The 13,183-nt window shown below is 41.6% G+C and overlaps 1 protein-coding gene across 1 annotated transcript in view; it reads right to left on the bottom strand.

Annotated features, from left to right (window-relative positions):
- Nucleotides 1–13,183, bottom strand: part of LOC124595455 (UDP-glucose:glycoprotein glucosyltransferase) — a 127,611-nt gene that overhangs the window by 88,139 nt on the left and 26,289 nt on the right. Inside the window, exons 3-4 of the mRNA XM_047134202.1 lie at nucleotides 5,629–5,870; nucleotides 1,271–1,459 (exon numbers count right to left, since the gene is read on the bottom strand). Coding sequence (XP_046990158.1) covers nucleotides 1,271–1,459; nucleotides 5,629–5,870 — 431 coding nt within the window. The remainder of the gene's footprint in view (nucleotides 1–1,270; nucleotides 1,460–5,628; nucleotides 5,871–13,183) is intronic.

Below are 13,183 nucleotides of genomic sequence, written 5' to 3'. Positions count from 1 at the left end.
TGTAATTCTGTCAGAGACAGCAAACTATTTGGAAGAGCAGTTGAACAGAATGCACAGTGTCTTGAAAGGAGAATAAAAGATGAACATCAATAAAAGGAAAATGAGAATAATGGAATGTAGTCAAATCAGGTGTTGCTCAGGGAATTAGATTAGGAAATGAGAAAGCAGTAGAAGAGTTTTGCTATTTGGACAGCAAAATAACTATATGGATATAAAATGTAGACTGACAATGGCAAGGAAAGAATTTCCGAAGCAGTGAAATTTGTTAACATTGAGTATATATTTAAGTGTCAGGAAGTCCTTTCTGAAAGTATTTTTATGGAATATAGCTGTGTATGAAAGTGAAACATGGATGATAAACAGTTTAGACAAGAAGAGAATAGAAGCTTTTCAAATGTGGTGCTACAGAAGACTGCTGAAGATTAAATGGGTAGATCACATAACTAATGAGGAAGTACTGAATAGAACTGGGAAGAAGATAACTTCGTGGTACAACTCAACCAGAAGAAGGGATTGGTTGGTAAGACACATTCTGAGGCATCAAGCGATCACCAATTTAGTAGTGGAGGGAAGTGTGGGGAGTAAAAATCGTAGGAGACTAAGAGATGAATACAGTAAACAGATTCAGAAGGATGTAGGTTGCAGTAGTTACTTGGATATGAAGAGGTCTGCAAGGGGTAGAGTACCATGGAGAGCTGCATCAGACCAGTCTTTGTACTGAAGACAACAACAACAACAACAACAACAACAACAACAACAAGTGCATGGACAATATCCAAAAAATACATGATTAGAATTTACCATCCTATTGTCCCTGAAGTCAACAGATACAAGCACATGCACATGTGGATAAATATTAAGGAAATCAATCAACTTTAGTCTTAACAACTGAATCATCCAAATCCCCTCACTTACATGATTTAGGTAAACAGAAATTCTTTTGTCAGGATAACCAGATGGTGATTTTAAGTCATTTTCTCCTAAATACCAACACACATTAACACCATTGCATAACATAGTTGTAGGACATGTTCAAAAGTTAAACAAATGAAAAATCCAGGATGGAATAATGAAAATTTTGTGCCTTTTGTTTTGCCTGTGTGCAGCTCAACATCTCCGCTATATGGTGACCTTCACAAATTCCTAAGTTACAAAGCCAAAAATGACATTCCATATGCAACTCTTGAAAGCATTAAAAGACCCTGGTCAACTGCTAAAAAATACAAAATTAATTTCATAATTTGTCTCAAAAATAAATGGTAGTACTCACTTTCACGAAGTGCCTCACAACATAATCAATTTCTCCACTGAGGGCATATCTTTTCAATACTTCATGAAACTTCTTAAAATCAGTTGTGCCCAATTCACCATATAAAATTACTGTCAGGGAGTTGTTCTCAGAAGATGGATAATGGTGATCCAAGTCAAATATTTCTGGCTGAACCACATTTTCATTTTGCTGTGTTTAACAAAAATATGTTTATTTTTATTTATTTATTTATCAATCCATAAACAATGTGAACTGTATGGATGTTGTCAACACATAAATGGATAAAATACATACAGAGATACATAAACATACACAGTTACACACAGATACATACATTTCTTGACTTACTGAATTACTCATTTGGACACTATACTGCACTGTTCTATTGAACATGTTGTGAAATGCCTCTTGATTGCAGTAACTACTCATTAACATATCTGTCAATAAAATTTACACATTATGTTAGGTAATCCTTTATGGTATAAAAACACTTCTGTAACAAATAATTTTTAGGGTATTCCTGAAAGCATGTATTTCACTTTTGTCTTTGGTCTCGTTGTGTTTGTTTATTGTATAGTTTAATTCCATGATACAGCACACTATTTTGGGTTTTGGTTTTGTTTTTTCTATTGAGATGTAAGTGGTGGCTGAATCGGGTTCCATGTTCATGTAGAGACCTGTTTGTTTGGTGCTGATCAATGTCTCTTTTCATATGGATAACTATTTACAAAATTTACTCAGATGGAGCAGTCAAGATTCCCATAGATTTAAGCAACTCAGTGCAGTGAGTTCTCTTGCTACTTTTTGTCATAATTCATACAGCCCTTATTTGTGGCTCAAAGGTTGTCTGTGACACTTATTTATTCTCCACAACATTATCTCATAACTCATCACAGAATGAACATATGCAAAATATGTTTTTCTGGTGTGTGAGCTACTACACACAGAATTTACTGTTGTAAGTGCAAAGAATGCTGAAGCTATTCTTTTCTGAAGGGCAGTAACCTGCTCAGTCCATTTTTGTTGTGCATCGACATGTACCCCTAGAAATTTTGTTTGTGATACATATTCTACGAGCTCAACTTTCATTTTTAAAGAGTAATTTTTGGGTTTTCTGGTTATGTGGAAACTAATACTCTTGTTCTTTTAAGTTAATTTGTTTTCTACCCATCTGCATACATACAGCTCTGTCCTTTAGTACACTTGGTAATATTTCACTAATTAGAATATTACTGTCATCAGCAAACAATATTGTTTCACTGTGTTTGACACTCTGGGGAAAATCACTCATATACATCAGAAAGAGTACTGGGCCAAGCACACTTCCTTGGGAGACAAAAGTATTAATGTATTCTGGGTCAGAAAGGTGTTCATGGTATGATTGAAGTTAGACTGAGATGTCTCTAACCTTTGCACTCAGTTTCTTTAGGTATGCACGAAACCATTTATTTGCTTCCAGTTTATTTAACAGAATTGTGCAGTCTACTGTATCAAAGGCTTTTCTGAAGTCAAGGAGGATGCCTGTTATATTATCTCCTTTATCTAGTGCTTACAAAACAATGTTTGCAATATAAGCTATAGCGGACCGTGAGCTTTTACCAGGCCCGAACCCAAACTGATCTTTACGCAGAAGACTGTACATTGTTAGGTACCCCACAAGTCTAATTTTCCATTATGGCTTCCATTACTTTTGAAGATGATGACAGTATAGAGATGGGTCTATAATTTGCTATATTTTCAGGGTCTCCATTCTTATGTAGGTGCAGAACCTTTGCATGTTTTAGTGCCTCTGGGAAGATCAACCTGTGGTGAATGATTAATTTATGATGTGTTCTGAAGGGTCTTCATGCTCTCTGAAGGACTGTATGGACAGTACCACAGGCACCTTGTCGATACCTGCTGAGGTTTTAGTTAGGTTCCAAACAACATAGCTTATTTCTTCTGGAGTGGTGGGTCGCAGTATCATTGTGTTTGGAGCATAGTCCAGTGTTTGTAGAGGCTGCATTTTGTCAAATTTGTGTTGTAGCTTGGTAGCTATGTTGCTCAAATACTGATTTGCGAAGTTTGCAATTTTTTTGGATCCTGTATTGTGGTACTATTGTACTGTAATTGCATGTTTACCTGTTTTGTCTTTTTTCCATTTTTCTCCTGTTTGGTGACATTTCAGATTGCTTTTACTTTGTTTCCTGGCTTTTCTATAATTTTATCATTTTGAGACCTTTATCCTGTTATGAAAACTTTTCTATATATGTTTTTATATGTTTGGTAGTATTTTTGAAATGCAGGGTCATTCTGGTTGTTTTTTAAACAGCTAAGGTGTTCAAGTGTTACAGAGGATTTCCTTATCCCTTTTGTTATTCAATTACTTTTGTTTTGTGTTTTAGATACTCATAGTAGTTTTGGGAACATTTCTTTGAACCTGAATTTAAATTTCAAAAGAAACTTTGAAACTTTCTATCTCTGCTAGTCTCCATAAACACTCATTTCTATGTTTCATTGTAAATTCATCCCTTTTTTGCTCATGAGGCCTAGGTTACCTACAACAACACCACCACAATTTTCTTTCGACACATCAGTTAGTATATGGTCAATGAGTGATGCTGAATGCTTAGTTACCCTTGTGGCTGTGTTAATCAAAAGTATAGCTGCACATAATGTTCAAAAATGTGTTGCAAAAGCCATATGGGTTCAATGTGTTAATGTTTAGATCACCACAAATGAGAATTTTGTCCTTAGGATTGGTAACCATGTTCAATACTTGGATTAGTTTTGCTATAAATGTATCTCTATCGCCACTCAGAGCATAGTAAATACATAGATACTCGGTCTTTGGAACACTTGTGGCTTTCTTATCTCTATAGCTGATTTTTTCTTCACCTAATGAAATGTCATTTCTAACTATACACCAAATCCCTTCATTTATGTATATATGTGATCCAACACCTCTCACAGTGGTTCTACTGTAATGGCATGCCAGATTGTATGAGCTTAGAGCTACATGTGTAATTTCAGATCCCCTACACCAAAGTACAAATGCATTACCCTTCAGGGGATTAAACTAATAACTCGTAGTCTACAAATTAAAAATTGTTTCAATAGCACACAATATTTAACATTTTCACATATAATAAAAACCAAATCAAAATCAGAAACAAAAACTAAAATGTAAGCTGGAGATTCATAGATATTTCACACTCATGAAAAGTACACATATTAAAATAATCTTCTACAATTCTAAAGAATAAAAGCAGAAACAAAGCTCTCACCTTTGGCAACAAAACATCAAAACAGTGGAAATTTAACAGTTTCATCCACAGCAGAAAGAAAATTTACTTTAATTTAAGAATAGGCCAGTTGTTTATGTTTCTATTAAATACTGAGATATTCTCTGTACCAAATAATCATTATTATTATTATTATTATTATTATTATTATTATTATTAAACACTGCCTGCAACACAATACAAAACCAAAACAGAGAGTAACAGTTGTGTTTTGCAGGAGATGGCAGCTTGTTTTCTTTCAACACAATCAAGTATTCTTTCAAAGTAACCATGATGTGAATATCTGTGTCCTCTATCTCATTTCTTCCAAATTCTTCTTGGATCCAGTGTCATCTTACATGGTTCAGATTTTTTTGCTCTGTAGAAGGCTTAAGATCAGACCAAACTATTCTTTTCCCTAGCATTTATCTTGTCTATTATGGGGCCACTTTCAGGATTTGGCAAATTTTACTTATTATTTAACTGAGATCAGATGCCCTTCCTGATGCCATAACCACCAAGGCAGCATAAGGGATGGAAATCATGTGCAATTTGTCTGTGGATCATGTGAACTTTGTATGTTTTGTCATATTTTAACTATCTGCACTGGCTTGTCATATTAACTGAGACAGAATTTGGGTATCAGCCAGCATTTGCTAGATTGTGGGAAACTGCCTAAACTGCACTCAGGCTGGCTGTTGCACCAGCTCTTGGTTGTTGATCTGCTGCTCGAATTTGAACCGAGTATGACTCACCTTCCTGACTCTCATGCTAGTGCACTGTGTCTTATGCTATACAAGCAGGTCAGATCACTTTCTGGTTATGTCTTCATTTTGCATCAACTGGAAAATTATTCTTGTTGCAGATGTTCATAGTGCATTTGAAAGCTAACTTCATCATTTCAATAATTTCTTTTTATCTCAGATCATTTTCTGCCCATCACCTAGCTATTTAAATATCTCAACCTTCATCAGCCTAGAAGATGTACTGCTCTTCAGAACATACTTGATGTAAATTTGTAATCAAGTTTGAGACCACTATTTCTGGAGCTCAGTGGAAGTGGTGTATTTACAAAAATAAAATAAAGGAACATACCTTATTATCACTGATGGCTCTCTCCACATCCTCAAGATTACAGACTAGATTCCCAGCAACATCAGCTGCTATGGAACAGTCGGTAGAAAGCAGTCCTCTTTCCATGGCCATCTGAGTATACATTTCCACTTTTGGAGAATACGTATGTAGTGCAAGAGCTAATTTCAGAACTGATATTTGGGATGGTGTGACCAACTCTGCAGCTTTTGACAGTATTGTTTCATGGCGAGTCTTATCCATTTCTGAAATAAGATTGAGCACATGAAAGAAACTCGTAAATCAAATGAAAACAAATGATCAGAAAAGAGAACTACACACTGTATAGAAGTAGTGATGAGAAGGTATTAGGCAACTATCACTGTCTGCAATTCAGCACAGATTTTCCATCTCTGGGACAAAAAGAGATAACTATTATGTATAACTGTCTTTCCATAAAATGTAGGGTTCAAAACTTTGGATGCAATGTCACATTATGGGAAACCGATATCAAATTTTCAGCGGTTTTGTTGTTTTTTCTTCAGTCCGAAGACTGGTTTGATGCAGCTGGAGGGCTAGTCTATCCTGTGCAAGACCCTTCTCTGTGTAACAACCACGATCTACATCCATTCTAATGAGCTTGCTGTATTCAAGCCTTGGTCTCCCTCCACAATTTTAACACCCCCACCCTCCCTCCCACCCTCTCTCTGTCTCTCCCTGTGTGGGGGGGGGTTGGGGGTGGGGGGGGGGGGGCGCACGCGTGCGTGGTCTCTTCCCTTCCACTCTTCTTGTCTGCACAGCATACAGTACACATTTCACTACCAGCGAAAGCTGCACTCTGGATAAATTCCTTGAGAAAAGACTTCCTAACAGATTTATATTCCGTCTTAACAAATTCCTCTTTTTAGAAATGTTTTTCTTACTGTTACCAGACCACAGACTGCTTATAGCAAGAAAAGCTTTTCTAAAAAGAGGAGAATATATACAGGGTACAGCTATGGCCACCCACATGGCACCATCTAGAGGAATCCTTCCTAAACACCCAGAATCCTAAACCCCTCACCTGGTTCAGATTCATTGATGACAACTTTGTGATTTGGATCAGGGGTGAGGATACCCTACTAACATTCCTCCAGAACCTCAACAACTTCTTCCCCATTTGCTTCACCCGGTCCTGCTCAACCCCACAAGCCACCTTCCTAGATGTTTATCTCCACCTCAAAGGTGGCTACATCAGTACCTCTGTCCACATCAATCATACTAACCACCAGCAATACCTTCACTTTGACAGGTGCCACCCGTTCCATGCCAAGAAGTCCCTACCATACAGCCTAGCCGCCTGTGGTCATCGCATCTGCAGTGAAGAGCGATCCCTCTTTAAATACACTGAGGGTCTCACTGAAGCCTTCACAAACCATAATTATCCTTGCAACCCTGTAGAAAACCAAATCTCCCATGCCTTATCTTTCCAGTCTCCCACCACCTCACAAAGTTCCACTGTCCAGAAACAGAGGAGCATTGCCCTCGTAACTCAGTACCATCCAAGACTGGAGCAACTGAATTACATTCTCCGCCAGGGTTTCAACTACCTCTCATCATGCCCTGAAATGAAAAATGTCCTGCCCACTATCCTTCTCACCCCTCCCACAGTGGTATTCCGTTATCCACTGAACCTACACAATATACTCGTCCATCCCTACACAACCCCTGCTTCCAAACCCTTACCTCATGACTCGTACCCCTGTAATAGACCTAGATGCAATATCTGTCCTATACATCCTCCTCCCACCACCACCACCACCACCACCACCACCACCACCACCACCTACTCCAGTCCAGTCACAAACATCACCTATCCTATCAAAGGCAGGGCTACCAGTGAAACCAGTCCTGTGATCTACAAGCTAAGCTGCAACCACTGTGCAGCAATCTATGGGGACATGACAACCAACAAGCTGTCTGTCTGCATGAATGGCCACTGACAAACTGTGGCAAAGAAACAAGTGGACCACCCTGTTGCTGAGCACGCTGCCAAACATGACATCCTTCATTTCAATGATTGCTTCACAGCCTGTGCCATACGGATCCTTCCCACCAACACCAGCTTTTCTGAATTGCACAGGTGGGAACTTTCACTGCAATATATCCTACATTCCTGTAACCCTTCTGGCATCAACCTTTGCCATTGTCCTCTCCCATCCAGCCCCCTCTCTGTTCCCATTCTAACACTACACAACCTTCATTCCTCCATCAAACCCAGTCTTTTTACTTCTCTCATTTTCCACTATACTCCCCCCCCCCCCCCCCACCTCTCCACTGCTCTCTGTCTAACCTCCCGACTGCTCATTGATGCCCTACCCTCTTTCCACCTCATCCCTGTGCACTCCCCAACAACACGTCACTATCCGCCACCACTACCCTACTATCCCTTCCCCTTCCCACCTGGGCCTCCTCCTTACCCCCACCCAGTCACCACTCCCATCATGCACTGGTGCTGCTGCTCACAGTGTGGCCTCAGTTGCCTCAGACTGCAGTCACGTATAAGTGAGTTGTGTCTGTGTGAGTGTGTGAGTGTGTATGTGTGTTTGTCATCTAATTTTGACGAGGGACTTACTGGCCAAAAGCTATATATGTGACAGTCTTTTTGTTGCGGCTAATTGTGACTCAGCATCTCTGCTATCTGGTAAGTAGCAACTTTTCTTTTGCCAAATAGTAAAACTCATCTACTACTACTTTTAATTTCTCACTTTCTAATTTAATTCCCTCAGCATCATCTTATTGACTTCCACTATATTTCATTACCATTGTTTTACTTTTATTGATGTTCATTTTATAAACTCTTTTCAAGACACTATCCATTTCACTCAACAGCTTTTCCAAGTCTTCAGCCATATCTGGCAGAATCACAATGTTGTCAACAAACTTCAGTTTAATTGCTTCTCATTGAACTTAAATTGCATTTCACAATTTATCCTGAGTCTGCTTAACAGCTTGCTGAATGTACAGACTGAATAACATCGAGGATAGGCTATAATGCTGCCTCACTCCCTTCTCAACAAAGGCTTCCCTTTCATGTCCTTTGACTCACGTAACTGCAGTCTGGTTTCTGTACGTGTCTTAGCTTTCACTTCTTGTATTTCATCCATGCTACCTTCAAAATTTCAAAGTGTATGGTTTAGTCCACTTTGCCAAAAGCAGAGAAGAGGCGATTCCCTGTGAGAAGCATGAAGGGTGACTGTCATGTGGTCGTCGTCTCCTTTTAGGTTCACACTTTATTTGGAGAAACCAGGGCACACCAATCTGCATTCCAAGCCTCCAACAAAGGTCAGTGTGGAGTCGACCAAAGGTCCAGTTCTGGTACCCTCATCTCCAAAGTCAGCATGCTCACAGCCAATTTGGCCAATAGGTCACCATGTTCATTCCCTGGGATCCCAATGTGACCAGGGTCCCTACAATGTCAATTGACTGTCCAGGTTGGTGGAGGTCATACAATCACAACCTAGGGGTGATCGACAGCCTGAAAACTACTCATGGAGTCACAGACAATTCAGAACAACTCACCAGTGCAAGAACAATGGTGGCTGAGGGCTCGAGCAATGATCAATTGTGCAGTGAATATATTGCATCCATTCAGCAGAGAGCACAGTTCACTTCATCGTGCATGTGTGTAGGCAAAACCAGTTCAAACATTGACTGTGGACCCATCAGTGTATAACACTTCTGAGCCCATAAATATGTCAAGGACACCCAAGAACATGTGAACAAAAATCATAGGGTCTATTGAACCTTTTGGTCCAAACGACAGGGCAAGGTGGATCCAAGGATGGGGTGTACACCATGGGGGTACACATGACTTCTCCCTGACAGTGACAGTGGGGAAAGAAGGAGTTCAGAGCAGACACTCTGTATGAGAACTGTGAGTGTGACTACAGCCCTTTGAGCCCTTTGCCTCAGGAAACAATAGTTTGGGTGCTCAGGGGAGCAGCAAATGCGTATCATATAGCTGAGTAGCAGTTATTGACACCTGATCTGTAGGGGAGGGACCCCAGCCTCCAAGAGTGGGTTGTGCACCGGGCTCATCTGAAAGGCACCTGTCTCAAGTCAGGCCCACAATGGTAATGGTGTATCAGGTCCAGGATCCTCAATGCTGAAGAACATGCCGATCAGAGCTTTGTAGAACCGCAAAAATGTAGAGTGGTCAGCACCCCAGCTATTGTTACTGAGACAGAGAAGAGTATTAAGATGTGACGCGCATGTTTGCTTAAGTTGTTGAAGATGGGAAAGCCACATCAAACAGGCATTGAAGACCAATCCCAAAAGGTGATCAGACTCTACCACATTGCGCACTTAATCATTGAGGTAGAGTTCTGGTTGGGGATGGGCAGTACGACAGTGATAGAAGTGCATGACGTATGTCTTGGCGGCAGAAAACTGGACTGTACATTTCATATGGCACCACGCAGTCAGTTTTCAGCAATATCCACAGGTGAGCAGCACTAGTAGTGCAAAAGTCATTAGCATTCAGGGATGGTGACACTGTAGACCCCATAGCTGCAGCTATACTACTGATACTAGAAAAAAGGATGCACTTAATACAGAGTCCTGTGGACACCAATCTTTTGTATGTGGAAGGTACAGTGGGAAGCACTAATGTGAATGCAGAAAGTATGGTGGGACAAGAAGTGCCAGGTAAAAATTGTGAGTGGCCCTGGAGATACCGCTCTTCAAGGGTAACAAGCATAATAAGGATGTGGTGACACCATGTGGTGTCATAAGACCTTTACAAGCTGAAGAAGACAGCAGTAAATGTTCACACCATGCAAAATCTGACTGAGCAGTAGACTCCATGCAAATTGTCAGCAGTAGAATGGCCTTGATGGAAACCGCTTTGGGATGGAGCCAGAAAGATCCAATGACTCAAGGTACCAACACAGACATCAGCGCACCATACATTTGAGAGCTTGCAAAGAACATATGTGAGACTAATTGGGTGCTAGCTGTCCATCCCATGGGGGCAATTACCCAGTTTCAATATTGGGATGACGCACTTTCTCGACTTTGCTCCAGATAAGGTTGAAAATGGCAAGGAAGTGATGTTGGCAACCTACTGATAAGAAAGCATCTGACTGTGGATTCGGTCTGGCTCTGGAGTCATGTTAGGGCAATGAGCTAGGGCGCTGAAGAATTCCAACTCACTGAATGGAGCATTATTTGATTCCAGGTGATGTGTAGTGAATGCTAAATGGAGTCACTCTACCCACTGTTTGAGGACACAAAATGCAGGCTGATAATTCTCAGATGCAGAGGCTTGAGCATCATGAGGAGTAAAATTTTTGGCAATAGCATCTGGGCCATTGTAGACTTTACCATTTACAGAGTTACCAGGTTTATCCTAGGGGTACCGGTATCCATAGAGGCATTGAATCTTCGCAAAGGAGGGTTTTGTGTCCCAATGGTAGCAATATATTGCTCCTGGCATTCTTGTTTCTGTCATTTTATGAGGGTTTTTTTTTTTTTTTTTTTTTTTTTTTTTTTTTTTTTTTTTTAGGGGCGCAAAACTTCTATGGTCATTAGCGCCCAGCCCGTGACGTAGAAAACAGGAAAAAACGAAATTTAAAATCAGCAGCAATAGAAACAAAGTCAGAAAATTGGAGAAACTAAAGGCAGAAGGAATGCTTAAAAGTCCACTACAGAAAGGGGTTGGTTGTCCCCCAAAAAAAAGCTTCAAATGACTGACGTCATTTCACTGTCACTAATAAAATGCAGAACGCGGTCAGCTGAGCGCGTGTCATCTGCTAAAATCGACGATAGATCAGGCGATAGCTGTAGACGGGAGCGTAACGGATTAAAATAGGGGCATTCAATTAAAAGGTGTCTGACCGTCCACAGCTGAGAGCAGTGGGGACAGAGTGGGGGAGGATCACCGCTTAAAAGATGTCGATGACTAAAAAGACAGTGCCCTATCTGGAGTCTAGCTAAAATTACCTCCTCCCGACGACGCGTTCGGGAGGAAGAGGTCCAAGCGCAAGGAACGGCTTTCACTTCCCGCAATTTATTGTGGGGAAGTGTTGACCAATGCGCATGCCATAAATGAGTAACTTGGCGACATAAACCGCTCCGTAGATCGGTAAACGGAAGAGACTCAAGAGCTGGCCGAGGAAGAGAGACTGCAGCCTTGGCCGCTATATCGGCCGCCTCATTTCCACAGATACCAGCGTGTCCCGGGAGCCAGAGGAACGCCACTGAGATGCCCCCCAGGTGGAGCAAGCGCAGACAGTCCTGAATCCGGTGGACCAGAGGGTGCACAGGGTAAAGAGCTTGGAGACTTAGGAGAGAGCTGAGAGAATCTGAGCAGATTACGTACTGTATCCGCTGATGGCGGCAGATGTAGTGGACAGCCTGGAGAACAGCGTAAAGCTCCGCAGTATAAACCGAACACTGGTCGGGAAGCCGAAAGTGATTTGGGGTGTCGCCAACAATATAGGCACTCCCTACACCTAACGATGTTTTCGAGCCATCGGTGTAAATAAATGTGGCTTCCGTCATTTGTGCACATAGAGCAGCAAATGCCCGACGGTAAACAAGTGTAGGGGTACCATCCTTGGGAAATTGACATAGGTCTCTGAGCAAGTCGATCCGGGGACGGTGCCAAGGCGGTGCTGTACCCCAAGTTGTCAAGAAGGTTTTGGGAAAGCGGAAGGAAAGAGAATGGAGCAGTTGACGGAAGCGGACTCCCGGGGGTAGTAGGGAGGAGGAGCGGCCTGCATACCCGACATCAAAGGAGGCGTCGAAAAAAAGGTTATGGGCTGGATTAGCAGGCATGGAAGACAGATGGCTAGCATAACGACTCAGAAGGACTGCCCGCCGATTGGACAGCGGAGGTTCAGCAGTCTCATCATAAAGGCTTTCCACAGGGCTGGTGTAAAAAGCTCCAGACACTAAACGTAATCCACGGTGGTGGATAGAGTCGAGACGCCGAAGAATAGACGGCCGAGCAGAGGAGTAGACTATGCTTCCATAATCCAATTTCGAGCGCACTAAGTTTTTTTTTATGAGGTTGTGGACCTAGCCATGAAGCTGTTTAAAAGCAATGAGGTGCACCATCTACAGGTGTCGCTTATGGCATTGGAGACCCTGCCTGTAATCTCTAACAGCCACAGTGATTTCGGGAGTCCACCAAGGTACTGTCTTCTGACAGGGGAGGGAGGAGGGTGTCGTGGTGGGGGGTCCCAAGGAAGAGATGATCACTGAGTCAGCTGCCAATCGAATAAATGCAATTATGCTCTGGACACCCACATCAATCCCTCCATACGACACAGTGCGAAGACCAACAGCAGTGGTGAAACTGTCCCAGCCAGCTTTGCAGAAAGCCCATCTGGGTGGATGTCCGGGTGAGTGACACCGAGGGAGGATCAAGACAATTTCAAAATGATCATTGTCACATAGGTCATCACAGATTCTCCAATGGATGGAGGGGAGAAGACCTGGGCTGCAAATGGAAAGATCAATGGTCAAGTAAGATCCATATGCCATACTAAAATGGGTAAGAACAGAATTAATCAGCATTCAAAAGGCAAAG

The sequence above is a fragment of the Schistocerca americana genome, chromosome 2, assembly GCF_021461395.2.
Source record: "Schistocerca americana isolate TAMUIC-IGC-003095 chromosome 2, iqSchAmer2.1, whole genome shotgun sequence".
NCBI classification, from domain to species: Eukaryota; Metazoa; Arthropoda; class Insecta; order Orthoptera; family Acrididae; genus Schistocerca; species Schistocerca americana.
Note: the sequence above shows the minus strand (reverse complement) of the source record. Positions and strands in the feature narration are given on the sequence as shown.